Raw genomic sequence first — 25,591 nt, 5'->3', positions numbered from 1 at the left:
GTATGCGCAGTGCGCTGCTCACAGCAAGAGTTAATACAAATTTTAATGGGAGAGAAGGAAGTAACTTTTCCGAATCCACTGAGCCCAAGCGTGACAAAGCCAGAATTGGAATCTGCGTCATCCCACGCCCCCGCCCCCCAGCTTGGAAAAAAAGTCTCTGCTCCTGTGCATCCGACCTTCCTATCCCACGGCTTATTTAATGCCTAGCGTCAAGTGCCACAAAGTTGACATTTTCAGACGCGACATCTTCCATCTGCGGAATGAAGGTGCGTAGCACAGTGGGGAAAGGACATGAACCCCTCTCCCCAAGGACAAAGGAAATCTCGCCTTGCCTCCTCCTCAGGGAAGCATTCCGGTCGGGTGAGTCATTTCCCACGTGCTTAGTCTGCCTTAGACCAATATCTGAGTCTCAGGCAGCCTAGGCAAAGCCTCCCGCCCCTTGTCAGGAGCGGATCCCAGCAAATCCCAGCCCCAGTTGGCCCGAGGCAGGGTGCGCCTGCCTCTGCCTCCGCCCCCGCTCCCCGCTGGGGACGCCACCTACCTCCCGCCCCGACTTCCTCGTGTGGAGCTCGCCCCGCCTCCCTTTCCATCCACCGGTCTCGGAGTAGCACCCGCCGTTCGCCCCGCCCCGCGGGGCCCCGCCTCCGGCCCGCACCTCCCCTCTCCGCGCTCTCCCGAGGGCCCGCCCCAGCGGTTGGCCTGTGTTGTAGCGGCCGCCGGGCCCACCGAGCCAGTCTCCAGCTCGGGACAGCGTGGTGGAGGGCCCGGCCTGCCGGCGGGGCAGCCATGGAAGCGGCGGCGCGGAGGCGGCAGCAACCGGGAGCGGCGGGCGGCCCGGGCGCGCAGCCGGGCGCCTCCTTCCTGCAGGCCAGGTGGGCGCGCGCCGGGCGGCGGAGCGGAACCGCGGCCCCACCACGTGACCGGGCGGGATCGCGGCGCCGGGGCTGCGGAGCCCGGGATGGGTCTTTCCCCCTCTGGCTCTGCAGCTGCTCTCTCGCCCACTCGCCTGGGCCCCGCCTCCGCGCTCTTTCTCTTCCCGGGCGAGCCCTCCGCCCAGGGAGGCTCAGCAGCCTTGACCGGCTTTGGGACAGTCTGTCAGCTAAGGGACGTCTTCAGGGGTCCAAGAAACCTGGAGGGGTGGGGGTGGTGAGCCTAGAGGACACCCCCGCTCACTTGAGTCCCCAAGGCTCCTGCAAGCCCCAGGCGCCACCCCGAGTTCTCCTGCCCCCTCAGCCATCAATAGGAGTTGGATTCTGGTGTTAACATGAGGCTCACTCCTTGCCTCAAGGAACCCAAGAATGTGGGAATGTAAATGAAAGACAGCGAAGTGTGGAAGCTCCCCTCGGGAGAAAATGAGGAAGGGCTTTTCTCACAAGGTTGCTGTTCTCTCGGGAAGAAGTTAATGGTTTATTTAGTTGAGACGAGGCACTTGGGGCGGGGGAAGGTACAGAAGTCATTTTTATTTTATTTTATTTCAGGGAAAAAATCGATTTATTAAGATAGGACGCTAGTGAGACGTGCAAGCGGGCAGGCAAGGAGGCTCTGCCAGAAGCAACTTTTAAATCTTTCCCTCCACTCTGCCTTCATCCCGAAACATTCGTTGCCTATTACAGGCATTCATTAAGCATCTCTGGTGTGCCCCGCTCTGTGTCAGGCGCTGAAATGGTGGATGAGGTGAAGCCGGAGAGTCCCAGAGTCCAGAAGGACCTGGGAGGGACAGAATCCAAGCAGGGGCTGAGAGGTTATCTTGGAGGACTTCCTGGAGGTAGTAGCATTTGAGGTGCATCTCAAAATACTCAGTAGGTGACAGGGGAAGAAAGGCTGTTCCAGCTTGAGGAAAGGCAAGCGGTGCAGTGGTGCTGGAGCTTTCCATGTGTACAGTGGCAGGAGGATGCAGACTGGTTGCAGGCTGGAACCTGAATGAGAGCCTAGAGTGCAAAATTTAAGGAGACGCTCACTCTTGGAACACTCAAAAACCTTCCATGGCTCCCTTGCGCCTATTTAAATGTTGGGCCTATGTGCCTTAATTGCCTCACCCTAAATGGCAGGTTAAGGATGCAGTTTTTGTTCTGTAGGGCACAGGGGAGCCATGGCAGGTTTTTGAGCAGTAGCATGCTCAGAGTCAATTTTAGGAAGTCTGTGGTATGATTTGGGCTGAGGGAAGAAATCTGAGACACTTGGCTGAGAGTAGCTTTCTTCCGCTACTGAAGGACAGCTCTTGTTTTGGATCCCCTGCAACTTAGGAGTCAGCCTTAAACTGGGATAGCCCAGTTGGAACGGTCTGTGAATATCAGATATGGTCAGCACTTTATCTCAAGTGTGGGGTTTCCACATGCAGAATCCTACTCAGTCTTTTTGTATTTTGTATATATGAAAACAGGTCTAGAGAAGGTTACATCATTTGTTGTACAAGAACCAGGGCCTAGCCCCAGGGCTTCTGATTTCAGGCTTCTGCTCTCACTACTCCATTCTGGCTGCTGAGAAGTGATGTCCCTCTTTATTTCTGCATGAGCTCCCCACCAGCCAGGGTGCTAATGAGGGTGGCATGTAGGGCTGGCTCTCTTCCAGGGTGTCTCTGCCCCCCTCATTGGCTGCCTCTAGGCCGATTCTCAGTATTATTACTGCAGAAGACAGTAGACAGAATCATCTTGTCCAACTCCTAGGATGCTTGGATTTCCACTGATGCTTCCACACTTTGCTTACCTACCTCTAATGACAAGGTGCTCACTACCTTTCAGTGGAGCCTATTCCAGCTTCTGCCTGCTATGGCGACAGTTTTTTTTGGTTTTGTTTTGTTTTAATTATTGTAGTCAAAGTAGTATATGTCTATGATTAAAATTGCACAGTTGGGCTTAAAGCAAAAACCAGTGGTCCTTTGTTCACCTCTCCCTAGCACCAGAGACAACCACGTTAGCTTCTTTTAGGTGTTTCTTTTTCCTTTTTTTTTTGACTGCACTGTGGCCCTCGGAAGTTCCCCAGCCAGGGATTGAACCCACACCACAGCAATGACAATGCCAGATCCTAGACTCCTAGGCCACCAGGGAACTCCTAGCTGTTTCTATCAGAATTAAATTCCTATTTCTAAATAATAGTAACAAGTGCTATGTATGTAGCACTTTCTATGGACCAGGCCCTGTTCTAAGTTTCTGTATGTATCAATTCAACCACAGCTCTTGAGGTAGGATGTGTTGTTATCCTCCATTTCACGGATGAGAACATTGAGGCCCAAGAGGTAACTTGCTCAAGATTTGGTTACTGGTAGAGCTGGGATATGAACCCAGGAAGTTTCTAAAGTCCATGCTCTTAAAAGCTGTGCTCAATTACTATTTCTTAGTTTATCAATTTTAGCCTCTAAGCTAATGTTACCAACTAATTTTCTGTTATGATTTGGTTCACTTCTACGTCCCCCATCTTCATGAGATGGTTCTTTTTATTTATTGTCATTTGTCTTTTTAGGGCTGCACCTGCAGCATATGGAGGTTCCCAGGCTAGGGGTGCAATTGGAGCCACAGCTGCTGTCCTACACCACAGCTCACAGCAATGCCAGATCTTCAACCCACTGAGCAAGACCAGGGTTCGAACCCACAACCTCATGGATCCTAGTTGGATTTGTTTCCACTGCACCACGACGGGAACTCCGAGATGGTTCTTTTTATCACCATTTTTAGTTTTGCTCTATGTTACTTTTGTAGCCTTAGGGAATATGTATATACCATTATTTCTTTTTTAGTCAACTATGAGACTATCTCTCTTTTTTTAAGTTTGTTTTTTTACTGAAGTATAGTGGATTTACAATAAGGGCAGTATCTCGATTCCTTTTTAGAAGGAGAATATTAGTACCCTACTCAGCCCTTTACCTTTCTTTACCCTTTCTCCACTCCTGTCATCTGCAATTTTACTTTCAAGTCATCAAAGTTGACAGTATTTCCTCCTTTTTTTTTAAGCATTTCCATATATTGTTAAGTCTAAACTTTGAAAATCATTATACAATGTTTTTATTAGTTAAGCCATGTAAATATTGTTCCCTGCAATAATGGAGTAATGTTTAACATTTATTTTCTCATATTACTTTTGTTTTTCCTGGCGTTGCTAATTGCCTTTCCTTTTTTTTTTCTTCCCCTTCATTTTCTGCCTTTGTTTTCTCATTTTTTGTTCAAAGTTTTCATCACGTCAGGTATTCCACCCTTGTGTATACAGAACCAAAATCGGCTCCTCTGTAGTCCCCATTCACTGGTCCCTGCTTGACCTCACCACGGCCGAGGTGCCTCCGTTTTCTGCCAGGTGGTCCTGCAGGTGCTGCTGCTGCTTTGTTTCATCTGTGTGTTGTGTGCTGTATGGTATACGCTCCCCAACTGTCGTGGTATCCGCTTTCCCAGATGGGAGACTTGTAAAGCTGTGGCGGAGAGCACAGGCCATCCTTGTCTTGGGTTACCTGCCACAGTGCTTTCACCATTGCTCTCATCAGGAGTTTCTGATGATGGAGGCCTCGGGCTGGCAGTCTGGGGGCTCAGTGTGTGGAGTCTGTGGAGTGAGGAACTTGGGTTGGGCTTGAAGGTGCTCAACGCCAGGACAGGGACTCGGGGGAGGACACCTTCACCTCCTTGATCTGCCTCCCTTGCTCAGAGTCCCAGCAGACAAAAACCAGTCAGATGCTCACCAATCTTGATTCCCAAGCTTGGTGTCTGCCCTGCACCTGCTCTTTTCCTTCCTGCCCTGTTCAGCCAGGCTGGACACATGCCAGGGATCCCCACTGACCGAGCTGCCCGTTGAAGTGGAGGAGGAAATAGTTCCCTTGCCCCTAGTCTCTGCTTGGTGTCCACAGCGGACACCACCCTGTCCGAGACCACCCTGTGGTGCTCCCCAGGTTCTCCAAATGCCTTTATTTCCTGTACCAGACATCCTGCTCTTGGCCCAGTTTGGAGGTTTCCAGAATGAAAGACTGAAGGCTGTTATACTCCGTCTCTGTCCAAGTTCTTCAGGCTTGGGGATTGTCACCGGTGGCTTTGTGAGGTCTTGCCCTGATGGTCATTGAGGGCAAGGGGCAGGGTGGGGCCCCACTTTTCATCAGGTCAGGTATTTCACCCTTGTGTGTATAGAACCAAAAATCAGTCCCTCATTTTAGATGCATCTCAGACACTCTTCAGGGTTAGTTTCTGAATATCTGCCCAGTCTGAAGGCCCAGCAGCTCCTCCCTTCCCTTCTCTTCCTTCTGCATTAAGCCAGGCAGCTCTGCTCCCTGCTGTGTCTTTCTCACTTCCAACTCCAGGCCTTGGATCCTGCTCCCTTGCTGCTTTTCTGCCTAGTTACCTCCACCCTTTGGGGTTCCCAGGCTCCCTTCCTTCCTGCAGGCTAGGCATCCTGCTCCAGGCCACACTGATCCCTCTCTTATCTTGATCTCCTGCTGTGCCACATAGCTTATAATAATCAGAAACAGAATATCACGCTACTTAGAGCACGGGTTTTGAATCCATATAGACCCAGATTTGAATTCTCTGCTCTTTAGGATTCCTGGATTGCAAGTAACAGAAAGCGCCCCTCGCAAAACAGAATGTACTGCCTCACGTGACCAAACCATGGCCCTGAGGATGCCTGGAACTGGGAATGTGAACCCTCTCAGGGCTTTGCCTGTAGTTTTCCCCTGCTCCTCTCTGCAAGGCTGCTTCGTTCTTGCCTGGCTGTCCCTTGAGGCTGGAACCTTGGCCACAGGCAGCCCTGGGCTCTCATCCTTGGCACCCCCATACCAGAAAGGAAGGTGCTCTTTCCACTTCTAGTTGAAAAAGTCCCACTGGGCTGGCCTGGATCACTGGGCCTCCCTGTGGCTCAGGAAACATCATACCTCACCAGAAGAAGCAAGGAGTGGGAAATAGGCTGAAAAAGGAATAGGTGATGCAGCTTCTTCTTGGAGGTGTAACCTTGGTTAAGCCCTTAACCCTTTAAGCCTCAGTATCCCCATCTGCAAAGTGGGAGCCTCCCGGTATTGCTGTAGGGATTAGATGAGAAGGTGCAGATGAAGCTCCTAGCGTAGCACACAGTCGGCACTCAGTAAGTGCTGGAGTGCTGAGTAGAGGAGGGGACAGGCAGACTTAGCTGACCTAGGAAAGACCCCCTTCTATCTGTCTTGTGGCCACCAGAGGATGATGAGATCCCCTAAGAGCTTGCCTCCCTGTCTCTGGGTTGCTCTACAGCCCAGCATGGACCATTCTTGGAACTGGCTGAAAGGGGCCCCAGAAAGTTATAGAAGCAGTAAGTGTTGACAGAGGAAAACCTTCACGGTGCCTCTAAGCTGATGTTTGCCACTGAAAAGAATGAGTAACTGCTGATTGAGACTGTTTTATATTGGCCCGTAATCAGGTACTTAACTGAGGGCTCTGGAGACTGCAGAGTCACATGACATAGCTCCTGGTCTTGGCACTAACAGGGCACCAAAACTCACACATCCGTCATCTTAGGAGTAGCGGGCTGCTTATGCACGTAGTGGCAGGGACGCTGTAAAGAGGATTTGTCCTCTGTTGGGGAAGTTGGTGAGTTGAGAGAACCTTAAAATCACCCTTCTTGAGGGTCTAGATAAGAGCAAATCTCCAGCTCTGTGACGTCATGGCCGGACTGGGAGTTAGGGATGAAGCGCTCCCTGTGGTGAGCTTTGGGAAAAGCTTTCTCAAGGAAGCATTCTTGGAGGTGGCGGCACAGGCATGTTCTTTGAACTTCAGCTGATCTGTTTGTTGCAGGAGGGATAGGCATCCAAAGATGTGTTGTCAGATGGTGATCTGTCTCTTGTCTCTCGCTTCACCTTGTCCCTGCTGACTTCCTTCTTAGGTTTCACTTTGGATTGCTGAGAAGGAGGACACCAGGAGCCCTGTTCCGACCTCCTCATGGTTCAGAAACCAAGGGAAAGGGAGGCCCCCTGTTCATCCCAGTCTGTAGTCTATAAGGCATGTCTCACTAGAGGGCTCTGATTGGTCCAGCTCAGGTCACATGCCCATCCTGTGGACCAATCACTGGGGATATGGTGATGGGCTAGAGGTTAAAAAAAGTAAGCTCTGGGGAGTTCCCATCATGATGCAGTGGTTAAACCTGACTAGTATCCTTGAGGACACAGGTTCAGTCCCTGGCCTCACTCAGTGGGTTAAGGATCCAGCGTTTCCGCGAGCTATGGTGTAGGTCGCAGACCAGCTCTGATCTGACGCTGCTGTGGCTGTGTTGTAGGCCGGCAGCTGTAGCTCCGATTGGACCCCTGGCCTGGGAACTTCCATATGCCCTTAAAAAAAAAAAAGAAAGAAAGACAAAATATGAAAAAAAAAAAAAGCTCTGGAATGTCATCATTTAGGATCAAATATTTAGCTCTATAGCTTTTGGCAAGTTACTTAACATCTTGGGCCTTATTTTTTTCATGTGTGAAATCAGAGTAGTGTTCTAGTGTTTCTTTGAGGATTAAGAGAGTTAATTGAGATAACACATGTGAACAGCTGTAATAGTGCCTGGAATATTGAAAGTGTTCAATGAAGATTAGCCATCACCATGTTTTTCAGCCACACTTGCATTCTTTGCCCCATCTGACTTCTCCATCATTCTATAGGTGAGGAAGCCCAACAGGTTTACCTGTTGGGCATTTTCTTTTTTGAATCATAGAGGAACTAAGGTTAGGGCAGATGGATGCCTTCCCCTAGACCACAGTATTTCCAGCAGAACCTTTTCCTAGAACTTAATCATGTGTGTTTCCTCCTGCCTCCAAATCTCTGGCTCATCCGAGGAGTGAAGCTTCCCACGAGAGAAAAGCTGAGCCTTCTCATCCACTCCTTTCCCAGGCACAGCTCCGTCAAGGCTGATGAGGCTGCCAGCACAGCTCCCTTCCACCTTGATCTCTGGTTCTACTTCACACTGCAGAACTGGATTCTGGACTTTGGCCGCCCCATTGCCATGGTGAGTGTGAAGTTGTAGACAGAGCCCGAGCCAGCAGTGAAGAGACAGAGTGACATGAATTAAGAGAGTGGCCTCAGACCAGCCATTGCCCCTACCAGAAAACTGAGAATAGACCTGGATGCTTTCATGTCCTTTAGTTCTACATCTGGGACCAGCCATCATTGAGGAGGGTGGGGTCTGGAGGGCCTGAATAGTCATACTGTGCACCTGCCTCCCCCATATCCCATATCCAGGCTTAAGCAAAGCACCAAGTCAGAGAGTGAGGTATGGGAAAGGATCCCATCAGCCGTCCCCGAGCCTTAGGATTGTATTGTTTTTCTGGAGGTGAAGGGTATAGGCTGACTTTGCATATCGTATGACTTGAGTCTTGAGTAATTTTTAGTGCCTTCTGGTGAAACTGTCCCCTTCCCTGTAAGGCTATTTCATGCATCATGGTACAGCAGTAGCCTCTACAGAGATTAATACTGGAAGGCCACTGAAGCCCCTGACTTGTAATTAATAGATAGATAGATAGATAGAAGGTGAAAAAATTGAGGACCACCATGTTCCAAGATGTTAATTTTTAAAAACATTTTATCGTAGTTGATTTATAGTGTTGTGTTAATTTCTGCCCTACAGCAAATTGACTCAGTTTTCATATTCTTTACCATTATGGTCTATCGCAGGATATTGAATATAGTTCCCTGTGCTAGACAGTAGGACCTTGTTTATCCATCCTCTGTATAATAGTTTGCCTCTGCTCATCTCAAACTCCCAATCCTTCCCCCCCGGCCCCGCCCCTTGGCAACCACAAGTCTGCTCTCTATAAGTGTGTTTTTGCATTAGATGCTTATGGCCTCTTCTTTTTGCTTTTTTTGTGAATCTACTGTATGTTTTTGATTTGTGGTTGCCCTGTTTTTCAAATATATTAACCCTTTCCTATAGCTACTTGCTTTAGACTGGTAGTCATACAGGCTCAAATACATCATAGCGGGGTGGGGGGGGAATCTGCATTTTCTTACTTCCCCCACATTTTATGCTTTTGATGTCCTCTTTTACAACGTCATGTTCATTAATGAGTTAATTGTTGCATGTGGGTGGTAAGAATAACAATATCCAACACTGAAACTGACACCTCATACATGCTAATGTGGTAATGCAAAGCCCGTAGGGAAGGCAGTTTGTCAAGGTGATAACTAATACCTAGAATAGTGCCTAGCAAGAGATGAGCTCAGTATACTTGTACTGAATGAATATTAATAACAACAGTAAGGTAGAAATAGCAGTTAACATACATTGAGTGCTTAGTCTGTTCCAAGCTTTTTATGTGTTTAAACGTAGGTAGTTCTCACGTCAATGCTATTATTAATCTCAGCTGTATAATTGAGAAGACTTGAGGATAGAGAGGGTAAGTAACTGGCTCAGGGTCACCCAACCAGCAAGTGAAGGAGCCAGCATCTGCCCCTAGAGCCACCCGCTTTTGTCATGTAAATATCCAGAACCCTAATATGTTCATCTCTCCTGACTCAGTAAGACCCCTTCCAAGAATCTTCCTTGGAGATATAATCAGCAAGAAGACAGTCTCTGTACCAAAGGTGTTCATGGCAGTGTTGCTTACAATAGCAACTTGGAAGTGACTTCATTGTCCAGCGGTAGGGACTGGTAAATCAACTTTGCTACATGCGGTATAGGGGATGCTCCCTGGGGATTAAACAGGAATTGTGGAGACTACAGAACAGCCTGGAAGATTTAAGGAGAAAAAAGATGCCTAAGTGGCATGCATACTGATGTCCAGTCAGTAACAACGCTGATAATTGTGTACACATTGGATCAAGGTGTTGAAAGGGAAGAAGAAAAGCTTCCTGGCTGCAGTGTTGGGAAGGAGGTATGGCAGATGTTGGGTCTCCTTTCTGCAAGCTTTCCATAAGGTTTCTATGTTGCTTTTTAAATGTAGGTGAGGGAGATCCTATGTGGCTCAGTGGGTTAAGGATCCAGTGTTGTCACTGCATGGCCTGGGTTGTGGCTGTGGTGCCAGCTTGATCCCTGGCCAGGGAATTACACATGCCAAAGGCACAGCCAAAAAAAAAAAGGTAGGCATTCCCGCTGTGGTTCAGTGGGATTGGTGGCATCCCTGTAGCACTGGGATGCGGGTTCAGTCCCCGGCCCAGCACAGCGGGATAAGGATCCAATATTGCCTCAGTTGTAGCATAGGTTGCAACTGTGCAATTATGGCTTGGATCTGATCGCTGGCTCAGAAATTCCATATGTCACAGGGTGTCAAAAAAGAAGGAAAAAAAAATACGGGTGAAAGAAAAGGGACTGAGCCATGAGTCAGTGCAACCAGTCAGGTTTGTCAGTGATGTTGGGCAAATCACTGTTGTCTGGGCTTTGGTTCTCTCGCCTCTAAGAGGACTGGTTGGACTAACTGCTCTGAGCCCCTTTGCAGCATGAAGGTCCCAGATACTGAGGGACAAAGGAGCTGCCCATCAAACTTGTGTTACAGGGAGAGGGGAGATGAGACCAGGTGTGAGCTCCATGGCTGTCCCATCTCACTAGGATTCAGCCTCATCTGGCCTAATAGATCTCCTGTTGGGCAAATCACTTCCCCCCCCTGCTCAGAGTTGCTGTAGCCACTGTAACCCTAAGTAGGCTCAGCAGAAGAATATACATTTGAAAAGCTTGTGTATACACTGGAGCTTTTCAAATGTATACATGATAGTTCCAAATTTCTAATAACTACAAAATAAAACTTTTTACAAATTATAAAAGTAGGAGTTCCCATCATGGTGCAGTGGAAACAAATCCGACTAGGAACCATGAGGTTGTGGGTTCAATCCCTGGCCTTGCTCAGTGAGTTAAGGTCGCAGATATGGCTTGGATCCCACACTGCTGTGTGGCGTAGGGTGGCAGCTACAGCTCTGATTTGACCCTTAGCCTGGGAACCTCCATATGCCACGGATGCGGCCCTAAAAAGCAAAAAAAAAAAAAAAAAAAAAAAATAGTGCTTTCAGCTAGCCCTGTTTGGTTGAAGACTTGTTTATTTCTGGTATTTTTCTATCACAAAGAGTATTTCAGCCACAATATATATCTTGCCATAGATAAAGATACAGAGATGCAAACACACAGCAAGTAAGAAAGAGATTGAGATTCCTGTATCCTGGGAGTTTTATTTCTGTAAGTTGGCTTTATCCAGCATGGCATTTTTTTCTTTTTCTTTCTTTTTTAGGGTTGTACCCTCAGCATATGGAGGTTCCCAGGCTAGGGGTCAAATCACAGCTGCAGCTGTCAGGCTATGCCACAGTCACAGCAATGCCAGATCTGAATTGAGTCTGTGGCCTACACCACAGCTCATGGCAATGCCGGATCTTTTAACCCACTGTGCAAGGCCAGGGATCGACCCTGCATCCTCATGGATACTACTCGGGTTCATTACCACCGAGCCATAATGGGAGCTCCAAGCATGGCATTTTTTTCATTAAAAGAGGTAAATATTTAAATTTTTGATTGAAATGTATGATGATTACACATGTTCTCAGTCAGCAGATACGGGAGGTACAGTTTGGCAGGATGAGGGTGGGGAAGTGTTTTGACCCCAAATAGGGGTTTTCACACTGACCTGACAAGGCTGGGACTTCCTGGGGTAGACCAGTAGGAAGAACAAGGGCATTCCAGACAGAGGGACGGCCCTGGCTCCCCTGCCTCTCTTGGGGAAGGTAGGGAAAGAAGAACTGAAGCTGCTGTGTAGAACTTATTTTTCCTTTGTTTCATAATGTGTAGTTTCAGCCTGATGTGGAAGTGGCCCCTCTGCTCAGGGGATAGGGTCTTTTTCTACACCCAGGTGGCCAGGAGATCATATTATCATGCCAGATCCCGAGAGTCCATGTAGACCCCCGGGCCACATTTCTTGTGTTATAGATGGGGAAACCGAGGCCTGGAGAGGGGAGGGACTTGCCCAGGTCACCCGGAAAGTTGGTGGCAGAACAGAGTTCTGCCACCAAAGGAGTTTCCCACACTAAGGCTGGAACCCAGGGACCTTTAGTTGGGGACACTGGGTCAGGCCATGAGCCTGGGGACAAGTCTCTTTACCTTCTCTGGGACTCAGTTTGTCTGTCTGAAGACACCTTCACCTCAGTGCTGCTGAGAGGATCCCCAGAGATCGCAGAGAATTCAGTGGGTGCCAAGGAGGTTCTGAGGGCCTTGGGGCTGTGCCCGGTGAATGTCACTCTTCCCCTTGCTCCGCAGCTGGTGTTCCCTCTTGAATGGTTTCCGCTCAGCAAGCCCAGTGTGGGGGACTACTTTCACATGGCCTACAACATCATCACACCCTTTCTCCTGCTCAAGGTATACTCCTAGGCTCCCTGCCCCCGCTTCCCAGCCTCACCCCTTCCTCTACCCTGAGGGCCCCCAGAGAGGCAGGGTTGTCTCTGCCCAGCAGGGATGGAGAAGGCCTCCCCAAGGAGGGGCTCTGATGTGGGCCTCCACCTGGTGTGCCTGGGGGAGACCTTCAGGCAGGAAGACCTGAGACAAGGCCATGCCTGAGGAACCATAACACATCTGGGGAGGCTCAGGCACAAGGGGTGGCTGGGTTGCCCAGGGAGAGGTCAGGGACCAGCTGAGAAGGTGGGCGGGGTGGGGGGCAGATGGCAGGAAGGGCAGCAAAGGAGGGTGAACTCTTTACCTGAGAGACCTCTGGGAGCACAGAGCTTGCTCCTAGAGGGCGCTGGGAGATGCCACCTCCACCACAGCTCCCGGCAGATCTACTGGCTTTGTGTTTTGCCAAATAAGGGCTTTTAAAACAACTATCACCTTCTACTATCCCTATCATTTTGTTTTTAGAGAAACATTTCAAATCTCCAGAAAGTAAGAAGATATAATGTCAGAATTCTGAGGAGTCTTTAAGTAGTTTGGTCAGTTGCTCAGAAATGGGAGGGTCAGAGTTCCGGTCGTGGCACAGAGGAATGAATCCAACTAGGAACCATGAGGTTGCGGGTTTGATCCCTGGCCTTGCTCAGTGGGTCAAGGATCCGGCGTTTTGTGAGCTGTAGTGTAAGTCGCGGACATGGCTCAGACCTGGCGTTGCTGTGGCTGTGGTGTAGGCTGGCGGCTACAGCTCCGATAAGACTCCTAGCCTGGGAACCTCCATATGCTGTAGGTGCGGTCCTAAAAGAAAAAAACAAAAAACAGACAAACAAACAAAAAACCAGAAGTGGGTCTCAGCAGGCCAGCCCCAACCGGGAGCAGAACTGTGAGTGGTGGGAGGGCAAGGCCTGGAGCCTGGATGCCTGTGTTGAAGGCCTGGTGGTCACCTCCAGGACATGGCTGTGTGTGATGCTGGGCAATGAGCTGGCCCAGCTGAGTCTGTTTCCTCTCTGGGAAAAGAAGGCGCTGTTCCCCAGCCCCTGCTGGGTTCACAGGGAACAAGTGAGACTCTGGAGACTCACCAGCCCCCACTAAAGGGACCCACCAGTTTGAGAGTGACTTTCCAGCTGGTGGCGTCCTTCTCACTGCAGGTGTGAGGGAGGGAAGCAGAGGGTGTCTCCTATCCTGACAGGGGCAGGGGTCATGCTGCCCGGCCTCCCTCTGACCTCAGCTCATCGAGCGGTCCCCCCGCACCCTGCCACGCTCCATGATCTACGTCAGCATCATCACCTTTATCATGGGCGCCAGCATCCACCTGGTGGGCGACTCCGTAAACCACCGCCTGATCTTCAGCGGCTACCAGAACCACCTGTCGGTCCGAGAGAACCCTATCATCAAGAATCTCAAGCCAGAGACGCTGGTGAGCACCCCTGACCGCTTCACTGCATACAAGCCCTCCGGGCACAGTCTGTCCTGGAGGCCAGAGAGACTGCCCTACCCATCCCGGTGACCTGGGGAGGGAAGGTCAGTGGCCAGGCCAGGATGCTCCTGTGTTACCAGGAGACGGCACACGGGGTCCCACCTGGGCTCCCTCCTCCTGGTAGGGAGGGACTGAGAGCGGCTGGGGAGGCCTGGGTGTGGGGGAGGGGAGTGGTGGCCCGCGGGCTGCGCGGGCCTGGGCACCCTCGCTGAAGCCCTTCCCCCTCTCCCCTGTGTCGCCTCTGCTGCCCCCAGATCGACTCCTTTGAGCTGCTCTACTACTACGACGAGTACCTGGGCCACTCCTTGTGGTGAGTGATGGGCCCCATGGCCCCAGCCAGCTCTGCCTCGCAGGCCTTGGTGACACCGAAGCCTTGGGTCTCCAGGTCTCCAGCGCAGCGGCTGGAATGGCGTGCACTTACGGGGGTGGGGGTGGGGGCGCCGCGCCTGGGCTGCGCGGGGCAGCCGGACCCTGGCTCCAGCCGCGAAGCCCTCCGCCCCTTCCAGCCCGCGGTGCCCGCGGTGGCCACTAGAGGGCAGCGAGCGGCTGTGCTCCCTGGGCTGAGGCTGCTGCGCCGTAAACAACCCCCTCCCTCCCAGCTCTGGGGATGGGAATGAGAAAGGCGAGGGGACCCCGCCCTGTCTGGCCACGGTCTGGGTCTTGGGGTCTTAGGCGTGGAGGAGGAGAGGAAGCTTTGAGTGAGGAGGGCTGGCTGGACCAGGTTGGGGGGCCGGGTGGGAGTGGGGGTGCTGTCAGCGCCCCCCCACCCCACCATGCTCCTCCAAACTCCCAGAGGAGCTTCTTCCTCCTACCCCTTCACCCACTGTGGCACAAACCTCACAAATGCAGGCTCAGCTACAGGAGATTCAGGGCCCTGGCTGGGGGCAGGCATCTGTTCCGACCCCCATTTTATAAACAAGATGAGCTTGGCATCTTGTGGGCGGGGTTGTGACCCGTGGGTTGAAGTTAGTGACCCTCATGTCACATGTGCCCTGTACGTGGTCTGTGGGGGGCCTGGAAAGTCAGTGGGTCCCTGGATAGATTGGCCTCTTGGCAGTTCTCCCCGGCCTTGGCCACAGGACCCTACCCTTGGAAGGAGGGGGAAAGGAGGAGGAGAGAGCAGCAGAGGCTTGGAGAAATGAAGGAGCCGAGAGGAGTGGGAACGCGTGGAGGCCCCAGGCGGGGCAGAGGGAAGCGGGTCATGCGACCAGGTGGTGCATGGGAAGAGGGAGGGCTCGGGAGAGACAGCACAGGCGGTGGGCAAGCGCCTGTGTGTGGAGGCAGGAGACAGTGTACCAGACGTGTGTTTGGAAAGAGGGTGAGGCTGTGTCTTCACAGAGCTCCTTGGAGGCCTCCAACAGGTGCTCTGCCCCCCACCCTTTTTCTAAAACACAGACCTCAGACCTCTCCCTCCTCAGCCCTGCTGGGTGCACCCATTTCCAGGCCAGTGAGAGTCTGAGGCTGCTGGTGTTTGGGTGCGTCAGTGAAGCAGAGGTACCCCACCTGCACATGGAGTGGGCGAGGTGGCCAGGGCAGTATGGGAGGGACCTGCCCCCCACCCGCACCCCCTAGCCTGTGGGCCTCTGATCCTCATGTGCTCAGGGATCAGAGGCCCACCCAACATCCTGCTTCCTTTCTGGACCCCCTACCTGGGAAGGGTTGTCAGGGAAGAGCGCCCTCACCCAAATCAGGCATCTTTGTAAACCGTTAAGTGACACTGCCTGGGATGGTGTGGGGAACCAGTACAAGAAGGGGTGGGGACGAGGCCCTTGGGTGGGCAGGTGGGCAGGGCAGCCAGGCAGGCCTCAGAGACACCGGCTTCCCTGTTGCAGGTACATCCCCTTCTTCCTCATCCTCTTCATGTACTTCAGCGGCTGCTTCACTCCCACCAAAACTGAGAGTGTGATGCCGGGGGCGGCCCTGCTCCTGGTGGTGCCCAGTGGCCTGTACTACTGGTGAGTGGACGTCGGACCTGGGGTGGGAGAGGGGCGGGGCACTCGGTGAGCCAGGTAGTGAAGTGTGCACTGGAGCACAGAGCTGCTGTGTGACCCCGGGTGAGACGCTCCCCGTTTAGGTCCCTGCTCTTTCTCTTCTTCTAATGGGGACTGTGACACTGCCTTATGGTGACCGTTCTTTACCAGAAAGCCAGGTCTCAGAGTGCTGTCTTGGGGCCAATAGAATCCATCTGCAGTGCCAAGGCCTGTAGGGGCCTCAGTTTCCTTCTCTGTGAAGTGGGGGAAACACCTGCCTGTCTCTCTGTGGGACACAGTGAGAATCCGGGAGAGAGAAGAGGGCTCCATAAACTGTAAAGCATCATGGAGATGACAAGGACAGATGGGGTGGGGGGATTCTGTGGACTTAGGGGCTCCCCGCCTGGTTTCTTTTTCCCTCCAGCTCTCTCTTCCCCTTCCAGAGGACCCAGGCCTTAGTCAGGCTCTTAACCCTCCTCTTCACTTCCGCTCTGGGGACAGGCTCCTCTGGGAATTGTGGGTATCCTGTCAAGGACTGACCCTTCTCTGGTGGGGAGTCTCCAGCCAAATGAAACGGGCCTCCTGTCCTGGGGCCAGCTCCAACCCACCTCCAGGGGTGCCAGGGCGAATCTGTACACCTGCTGAGGACAGGATTAAAAAGAATGGGTGGCAGTTACAGCTGGAGGGGAAGAGGGAGGCAAGAGGAGCTTCGGCCCGCTCTTACCCACGGCGCATTAGTGCAGCGGCGACTGCAGAAGGCTGCTTATTGAATGATATGCTTTTCCAAGAGTATGGTTTTTTGTCATTAACCTTGAGAGATAGGGCCACGTATGCCCCCTTTATGAGTAAGAAAACAGGTTCCAAGATGTCATGTGAATTTCCCAAGGTGACACAGCCACTAGGTTGCAGAGCTATGGGTCAGCATTGTGGTTTTCTCTAGGGGCAGGTGGACCAGATAGCTTCTCAGAAGCCCTCTCCCAAGTGTTTCTGAGTCCTGGCCATGTGTAGGTACTGCCTTAAGAGCTGGAGGGAACCCTGGGAGATAAGACTGTCCCAGTCCACAGGGAGACAGTAATGACAACCCCATACACTGAAACTGCATCCCCAAACTCAAATGCATCAAGCAGGCATCAAGCAAGGCAGTAGGGAATGGTGGGGACTGTGGCAAGCTGCAGAACAGCTGTTGCTTTCTCCTCTGATCAGTTCCCTGTCACAAGGGAATACAAGCCTACCATGAAAACCAGAGCTCCTCATCTGCAGGTGATCCATTTGAATATTGGCAGCTAACTTCGCTTTTTAAAGAATAGTAACTCTAGGAGTTCCCATCGTCGCTTAGCAGGTTACAAACTCAGCTAGTATCCATGAGGTTGCAGGTTCGATCCCTGGCCTCGCTCCGTGGGTTAAGGATCTGGCGTTGCCATGCGCTGTGGTGTAGGTCACAGACTCGGCTCGCGTCCCATGTTGCCGTGGCTGTGGCCGGCAGCTGTAGCTCCAATTTGACCCCTAGCCTGGGACCCTCCATATGCCTCAGGTGCAGCCCTAAAAATAAGTGAGTAAATAAATAAATAACAGTAACTCTCCAAGGCAAATCATTATGCTGCATATGGACCACAGCACAGGGCGACGTGGTTCCTCACTCGATGCACTTGCTGTTGGGACTGACTGGACCAGCAGCCTGGTACTTGGGTAGAGGAAGGGATGTGGGCAGGGTGGGCTATGGTGGCGATCACCTCCCCTCCTCCACTGGTCTCCTCAGGTACCTGGTCACCGAGGGCCAGATCTTCATCCTCTTCATCTTCACCTTCTTCGCGATGCTGGCCCTGGTCCTGCACCAGAAGCGCAAGCGCCTCTTCTTGGACAGCAACGGCCTCTTCCTCTTCTACTCCTTTGCCATCACGCTCCTGCTCGTAGCGCTCTGGGTTGCCTGGCTGTGGAATGACCCTGTACTAAGGAAGAAGTACCCAGGTGTCATCTACGTCCCTGAGCCCTGGGCCTTCTACACGCTCCATGTCAGCAGCCGACACTGAGCCCCCGGCCCTGGCTGCTGGTGCTCTGCCGGGTGGGAGGTGGGCCATTGAGGGTGTCTGAGCATGTGGGTGTGTGTCTGTGTCTGTCTCATGTGTGCGTGGCTGAGAGCACGGGTGCGTGAGTTTGCGTTGTGCACATGGATGGGGTGTGTGCGTGTGCTGGCTTGTGCACGTACAGTGAGTGTCACTGTGAGAGTCACTTGTTTTGGTCAAGTCTCTGCGGTTTGGCTCTTCTCAGGACGGGATCTGGTTTGAGGCAGTGTGTCCCGGCCAGGCCCTGGGCCCTGTCCTCCTGTGCACCTGACTGGAGTCAGGCCCTCACTCCCACTGCTCAGGGCTGTCTCTTCTCCTGGGGGTCTTCCAGTAGCTGCACAAGAGAGGCCTGAGTGGGGCAGAGGTCAGGAGGGGACTTGGCCTGTCACCCCCTGACCTGGCTCACTGCTCAGACCCGCCCCGACCCTGGAGGCCGGATGACACAGGTTACATGAACTTGCTGTGTGTTCATGAGCAAAGTGCACCCCTCGGGAGGGATGAGTGGTTCTACCCGGCCCCTGCCCCCTCCTACCCTGGGAGGGTACACACCCCAGATCCTCACCGAACCTCAGGCTGCGGGGAGCCAGAGACCAGCCCTTCCCCTAACCTGATCTTGGCGCCTGGCAGTGGCTATGCCCCAGCCACGTAGCTCTGCCAGCAGCTGTCTCTACCCTCTCCCCGCAACCACAGGTTTTTAGTGGCAGCTGGAGGCAGAGTTCTCCCTACTTGCACTGTGTCCTGAGCCCCTCAGCAGGGACGGGGACATCTTGTCTCAGCCTGAATCTACACCTTCCCCCACACCAAGGCCCTGCGCCCAGAAGAGGGAGGCCTCATCCTGGGACCCCCTCTGCCCCCACCTCCCCAGACACTGGACCAGGTCTCCTCCCACAGCTGATCTCCCAGCAGAATCCTGCGGGCGGCTCAGAGGCCCCGCCTCCTCCCCTGTGCTCTCAGGGAGCCCTGTGCCTCAGATTCTCCTTTCATGTAGGGGTCCCTCCCAGCCCCGTGAGTCCTGTCTGCTGGCAGCATCTGGGCTGAGGGGTGTGAATAAAGGTGGTGTGAATCCAAGCCTGCCTGCTGCTGCTGCTGCTGCTGCTTCTTGGGGTGCGAATTTGGGAGGAGGAGGGTGAAGCAGAGAAAGGAGTGGCTGGTCTGGGGCCTAGGCAGGAGCCCTGGGCAGACCCTGAGGGCCCACTCAGCCCCTTATGCTCCCATCTGAGAGCAGGTGCTGCCATCCATGCCACTTAGTAGGTTGGGGGGCCGCCAGGAAGCAAGGCCTCTTAGTGCCAGCTGTCTTCAGAGGCGTCTGGGGGCTGGGACTGGGCCTTTCCAGACCTGCCCCTCAGAGATGTCTCCTCTGATCCCCTGGGCTGTGCTGCCAGCCTGTTCCAGAGGCTGAAGCAGAGGGTGCCCTTGGCGGAAAGGCAGGGAGGCTGGTCTGTGGGAAGTTGGCACTTAGCCTTGGGCAAATCACTTGATCCCTTGGAGCCTCAGCTCTTGGTCTTTGAGAGTCACCGTGCAGCCACCAGGGACTTACTGAGCTACTCTTAGCAGAAAACACAGAGGAGGCTGCATGGGACAGGAAATGCTTGCACCATCATAGGCCATGTTGTGATGAGAAAAACACCTTTTGATGAAAGCAGCTTTGTTTTTCAGAATTGCTGCCTCTGCATTCTAGTGTGATCACCCTTCTCCCACCCAGAGTCTGGACATAAAGATTGGAGTTTAGGATTCCAGCTGTGAGTTCCTGTTTTGCTTTTCCCGGGCACCTTTTAAAATAACCACTTAAGGGATTTCCCATCATGGCACAGTAGAAACAAATCTGCCTAGCATCCATGAGGATGCAGGTTCAGTCCCTGGCCTTGCTCAGTGAGTTAAGGATCCGGCATTTCCGGGAGCTCTGGTGTGGGTCATAGATCCAGCTCAGCTCTGGCGTTGCTGTGGCTGTGGTGTAGGCCGGCAGCTGCAGCGCCAATTCGACCCCTGGCCTGGGAACCCCCGTATGCTGTGGGTGTGGTCCTTAAAAAAATAAATAAATAAAATAACCACCTAAGAATTTAAACCCATGAAAAGTTAGCAGCCTCTGTCCCCACCCCCACCTTATAAATACCAGGTGCTTGCTGTCCTCCATCTCCTGCTCCCTTAAGGCCTGGGATGGAGGATGGCCCTTCCCTCGGCTCCTTGTGCCCCCTGGATTCTGGGATCTGAAATAATAAATCTTGTGACTTTACTTCCTTTGTGGGGATATATTGAGACTGTGCATTCAGTCAAAATGACCCCATGGGTTTCACTTCCCCAAAGTGGGAGCTGGATGTGGAGGGAGCTCCCTGCTGCCCCCATGTGGGTGGATCGTGCCCTCACTCAGCAGGTCATAATCTGCATTTTCTTAATTCAGGGTGGGCTCTGGCCTCTCAACACACAAGGGCCCCCACCTGCCCAGCAACCTCATTTGACTCCTTCCCACCTCTAGCCACTGCTCCTCCAAAGCCTCTCCAGGGCCTATTCTCCACAGAAGTTCTTTATAGATATCTTCTGAGCAGGTGCAGGCCTGCTTAGGTGGGGTCTGAAGCTTATACAATTTAGGGGATGCTTGATAAGAAACAAACAAAAAAAGTGAATAATAAATTACATCTAAAAATGATGTTTAGAATTGAAAGGAAATCACAGCAAATTATTGGAGCCTTGGAGATTTGTGTTTCTCTTGACCAAGGTCTCTTTGGGCAGTTTAGTGAAAACCATTCCCTAGAAATATTTAACTGCAACCTGGCTTCACCCTGCCTAGAAGATTCTAGGTCAGTGGTCCTCAAAGTGGGGCCCTGATGGGCAGCATCTGGATGGCAGAGGAAAATGGAAATTCTTGCTCTTCTGCTGACTGAATCAGAAATTCTGGCGACGGGGCCCTTCAGGTGACTAAAATCTCTGCCCCCAAATTATGTTGAGGTGGGTTTTGCTTCTCAGGTTGAGTTGAAGTGTAGCACACATACAGCACAGTAAAGCATACAGCTTGGTGAATTTTTGTGTAATTGGACCCGAAGGGAACCACCACCCTGTGCAGGTGTTTTCAATCAGGAGCGATACCTAAAAACAGAAAAAAGGAGCTGGCAAGGGTATGTCAGTTGGGGTGCCTTTGGAGACACACAGCCCCAAACCCCAGCACACACTGACCTAAAGCCAAGGAAATGTCATGTGTGTGGTCAGCCCATTCAAGATGGCTGTCCTCGGAGTTCCCGTCATGGCGCAGTGGAAATGAATCCGACTAGGAACCATGAGGTTGCAGGTTCGATCCTTGGCCTTGCTCAGTGAGTTGATGATCCGGCATTGCTGTGAGTTTTGGTGTAGTTCGCAGACGCAGCTTGGATCTGGCGTTGCTGTGGCTCTGGCGTAGGCTGGTGGCTACAGCTCCAATTAGACCCCTAGCCTGGGAACCTCCAAATGCTGAGAGTGCAGCCCTAAAAAGGACAAAAAAGACAAAAAAAAAAGATGGCTGTCCTCTTGCTCTCTCTGTCCTTTGCTCAACTGGCCCCTGCTTTACTCACATAACTATCCAATTCTCTTAATTATAAGGCTTAACTAGTCACTGGTAACTGATGAGCCCACCTGACATCAACTCCCCCTATAACTGGTAGCCTCTGGTCCTGGGGGTGGAGAGGATTGCTGCTTTGTTCTGCCTGCTATTCACCGTAGGGGTGCAGCTCCAGGATGGTGCTTTGGATGGGTAAGTTCTCCCGTCCAACAAATTGTTGGTTTCTCTGTTACTGTCTCCAGGCTCCTTCTCTGGTCTGAAGGCTGGGCCACCAATGGGCAAGCCAGCCAAGAGGCCAACAAAGCTCCCATGAACACTGGAAAATGGAAAGTTTTAGGGGAAACTAGGGGTGGTCGTCTACTCGAGTATGGAGCCCTGTGACATCTGTCTTTTCTTTTTTTTCTTTGGCCACTCCTAGCACATGGAAGTTCCTGGGCCAGAGATTGAACTCGAGCTACAGCAGTGACCAATGCTTAACTGCTAGGCCACCAGGGAACCCTGGCATCTCTCCTTGATGAATGGGGGCCGCCAAGAGACTACGGGAAATCGGGAGTTCCCATCGTGGCTCAATGGTTAACAAGTGAGAACCATAAGGTTGCAGGTTCGACCCCTGCCCTTGCTCAGTGGGTTAAGGATCCGGCGTTGCTGTGAGCTGTGGTGTAGGTTGCATACGCAGCTCAGGTCCCGCATTGCTGTGGCTCTGGCATAGGCTGGCAGCTACAGCTCCGATTCAACCCCTAGCTTGGGAATCTCCACATGCCGTGGGAGCGGCCCAAGAAACAGCAAAAAGACAAAAAAAAACAAGAGACTACAGGAAGTCCCTTGACTCCCTAAGGGAGTTGTGAACTGTTGGCTGCTGTTACTGTCGGGAAAAGAACCTAGACAGCAAGGCGGTGCCCGTGGCTGTGAGCTGGCCACTGCTTTGGATGCTGAGAAAGGCCACAGACACTGAGCTAGTGGCCAAGGCAGAGGTTAGGAGCCTAGAAGAGGAACTCTAGGCCGGCCCAAACCGAAACTGCTGAATCGTTAATGGCCAGATTGAGGAAATAAAATGGGAAGTAGAGATGTTTGCCTGCCGAGGGACCTGGCTGAAGGAAGGCAGCTTCCCTGAAAGAAGGCTCGAGTGGTCATGGCCCATCCAAAGGAGACCCTCAGAGTTCCCATCGTGACTCAGTGGAAATGAATCTGACTAGTATCATTGAGGGTGCATGTTTGATCCCTGGCCTCATTCAGTGGGTTAAGGATCCAGCATTGCCTTGAACTGTGGTGCAGGTTGCAGACTCAGCTCGGATCTGACATTGCTGTGGCTGTGGTGTAGGCTGCCAGCTGCAGGTCAGATTCAGCCCCCTAGCCTGGAAACCACCACATAGCATGGGTGTGTCCCTAGAAAAAAAAAAGATGGGGGGACCCTCGAGCTGTGGGATCCTGCTGAGAGCCTCCGTCCCACAGGATGCAGATGAAGGGCCGATCCCCGCCCCAGAGCGGAGGCCGCTGACCACCAGGAGAGATGTCCCTCATCCATCACGCTGATGATATCCCGATAACCCTGGGGTCGCCTTCCAGGATAAAAGCTGCAGCCCCCTCGGATCATCTACTATAAAGATGGAAGGAACTGAGATGGGAAAAAGAGTAGCAGCCTCCACGCTCGAGGCTCCCATGACCGCATAGGGCTGGCTGGTGAATGCAGACAAAGTGCAAAGACCTGGATTATCTGTCAGATACTGGGGTGTTATCTGGTTGGGGTGAGACAAAAGTGGCACTCTCAGCAGTTACTGACAAAATGCAAGCATACCCCCATCCCACCAGCTCTAAACAATTAAACATGTCTAGGGCTCCATGGCTATTGACGGCCTTTCATCCCTCATCTGGCCCAACCTTTGCAACAGTATAGGCTTGTGAAGAAGGGGGCTCATTGGGATTGGATCCAGGGGAGGAACATGCCTTCACCCAAGCCCAGGTGGCTGTTAAACAGACACAGGCTTTAGGGATATTAACTCGGGGACAGGCTTCTAAGTTGAATGTGACCCCAGCTACCTGGAAGGATTGGGTTGGGGCCTGTGGTGATGGCAAAATTACAAGAGTACCCTTTGGCTTCTGGCCCCAGCAATAGAAGGGCGCAGAAGGATGTAGCGTGATAGAGCAACAGCTGTGTGCAATCTACACAATGTTTGACAGCAGGTGAAAGACATCACGAAAGGTACCCTAGTAACTTGTATGTAGTCACTTATCCTGTAGCTGGGTGGTAGAGGATGCCTTCCAGAAGCCCAAGTCCAGGCCTGCCCCAATCCAAACCATAGTAGCTAAGTACCATGCCTATTGAAGTCTGCATAGCACTTTATCTAGCAGCCCATTGAGTGTAGAGTTACATGCTGTCTTAGGTCCAGTTACATGCATCACTGGGGCCCCCACCAGCCTGACAAGACAGCTGATCCTCCCGAGATACCATCTTTAGCGAAGGAAGGTGGAGGCCCCACCCCTTCGGAAGCTTGGTGTCGGCCTGGGGTAACTCACGTGGGTGGACAGCGGGGGCCACCAGCCTGTGACGGACACGATATGGATAGATATACTCCGGGGCTTCTCCTACAGGGAAAGGACCTCGAAAGTGACCAAGGAACCCACTTTGCCAGCCAGGACGTTCAGCAATGGGGTGGTAAAAATGATGGACAGAGTTGCCTTCATGACTCGGCAGTTAACGAACCTGACTAGGATCCATGAGGTTTGATCCCCGGCCTCGCTCAGTGGGATAAGGATCCAGCATTGCCGTGAGCTGTGGTGTAGGTTGCGGAAACGGCTTGGATCCTGCGTGGCTGTTGCTGTGGCGAAGGCCGGCAGCTGTAGCTCCACTTAGACCCCTATCCTGGGAACCTCCAAATGCCATGGTTGTTGGCCCTAAAAAGCAAAAGGAAAAAAATGATGGTCACGGACATCCCCTTTCCCCCGACCCCACTGCTGCTGGACTAACTGAAATGATGAACTACTTGCACAACAGTTGAGACGGGACACTCGCTCTCCCAACATGCAGACCAGGAGGCTAACTCAAGCTCTCTGAGCCGTAACTGAGCATCCCAGCGTCTATGCCATGTTAACTCAGAAGCAGCTAGTCAATACCATCCAAGTTTAACTGTTGACTCCCAAAGGACCGTTGCCAACTATCCGGACAATAACTCGTTTTTGCCCATACCACAGACTCTAACACTCCCCCGCCCCCCAGGGGAACACACTAGAAAATGGCCCTGGGTCTGGCAGGTACATCCCCGTGGCTGGGGTTTGCTGCCCTGTGGGGAGTAGGATTAGAAAGGGATTTAGTGATTTCATGTATCTTCTACCTGGCCCCACCTAAGACCACTAAGGTAATTAATCCAGGCTGCTAAGAATGGCACCATTATATTACCCCAGGGTTAGTTGGTATATCATCTCTGCAGTGCTTGGCACCAGCTGTGGAAACTGAGGGTGGATGGGCGGTGTGGTCCTCCTGGCCAGGACAAACCCACGGGCAGGGATGCTATTTTCTCAGGATGCTGGTACGGGTTGTGTTTGGTTTAATGGTTATGGTTTCTCCTGTGTTGTGCCTTAAATTTCATCCCTAGCCCAAGCGGAGGGCCACAGCGGTGGCCTCACTTGGAAATGAATCTGATTGTTGAGTTTACAGCGAGACGCCATTGTCATCCTCCTCTGGACTTCATGAAAAATCGACCCAATAAGCACCTGGCTCCAAAATTTGCCCCCCCCCCCCCGGTGAATTACTATCTTTAGTATCCTGACTATCTTACTCTTGATATTTTAGCTGCTGAGTTGTCTGCACTGCATTTGTGGGGTTTGGTTGCAGTGCACCTCTGTTCCTCCCCCCAGGAATATAGTGGAAAAGAGTGGGCTGAGACTGCAGGGCATGTAGGGATGGAGTGTATGGTCAGCCACTCAAGATGGCTGTTCTCTTGCTCTCTGCACAGCCCCTGCTCGACCACTTCCTGCTTCACCTGTATCCTACTTGCATGACTATCCAATCCTCTTAATCATAGGGCTTAATTAGTAATTGCCTCTTCACTTGCCCCCTGCCCCAGCCATTGGTTTCCCTGGTACCTGATGAGCCAACCCAATGTCAACTCCCCCTATAAAGAGTAGCTTCTGCCATGCCCCCCCACCCCCCAGCAAGAAATGTCCTACCTGCCATCTGCCATACACAGTGGGGTGCCACTCCAGGACTTGGCTTCAGACAAGATGCCCTGTCCAGTAAATCACTGGTGTCTCTGGCCCTTAGCTGGATGAAGCCCAGCCACGTCTCCCCTGAGAGTCCCTTTCCAAAGGC

General features: G+C 52.3%; 1 protein-coding gene across 16 annotated transcripts; it reads left to right on the top strand.

The window, feature by feature from the left end:
- Window positions 1-139: 139 nt before the first annotated feature.
- Window positions 140-18,833, top strand: CLN6 (CLN6 transmembrane ER protein). Of its 16 annotated transcripts, none has more exons than XR_014805255.1 (7): window positions 140-360; window positions 7,803-7,917; window positions 12,139-12,237; window positions 13,407-13,675; window positions 13,990-14,045; window positions 15,568-15,690; window positions 17,462-18,833. XR_014805255.1 is itself a non-coding variant. In XM_084958679.1 (7 exons), exons 2-7 carry the CDS (start codon window positions 7,915-7,917, stop codon window positions 17,730-17,732), a joined length of 741 nt encoding a protein of 246 aa, XP_084814805.1. In that variant the 5' UTR covers window positions 140-266; window positions 7,803-7,914; the 3' UTR covers window positions 17,733-18,833.
- Window positions 18,834-25,591: the final 6,758 nt, after the last annotated feature.

Source organism: Sus scrofa, chromosome 1 (assembly GCF_054392235.1).
Source record: "Sus scrofa isolate SSC_HxYL_T2T_F1_AM1 chromosome 1, Sscrofa_HxYL_maternal_Yorkshire_Landrace_v2.0, whole genome shotgun sequence".
Classification (NCBI taxonomy): Eukaryota; Metazoa; Chordata; class Mammalia; order Artiodactyla; family Suidae; genus Sus; species Sus scrofa.
This window is presented reverse-complemented; position numbering and strand designations above follow the sequence as displayed.

What these genes read in the sequence shown, in the direction of transcription:
- CLN6 (XM_021095640.2), top strand. Translation starts at nt 787, where the DNA reads ATGGAAGCGGCGGCGCGGAGGCGGCAGCAACCGGGAGCGGCGGGCGGC. An exon ending in ATCTCAAGCCAGAGACGCTG is followed by an intron (nt 13,676 to 13,989) that starts GTGAGCACCCCT and finishes TGCTGCCCCCAG; the next exon opens with ATCGACTCCTTTGAGCTGCT. An exon ending in TACCTGGGCCACTCCTTGTG is followed by an intron (nt 14,046 to 15,567) that starts GTGAGTGATGGG and finishes TCCCTGTTGCAG; the next exon opens with GTACATCCCCTTCTTCCTCA.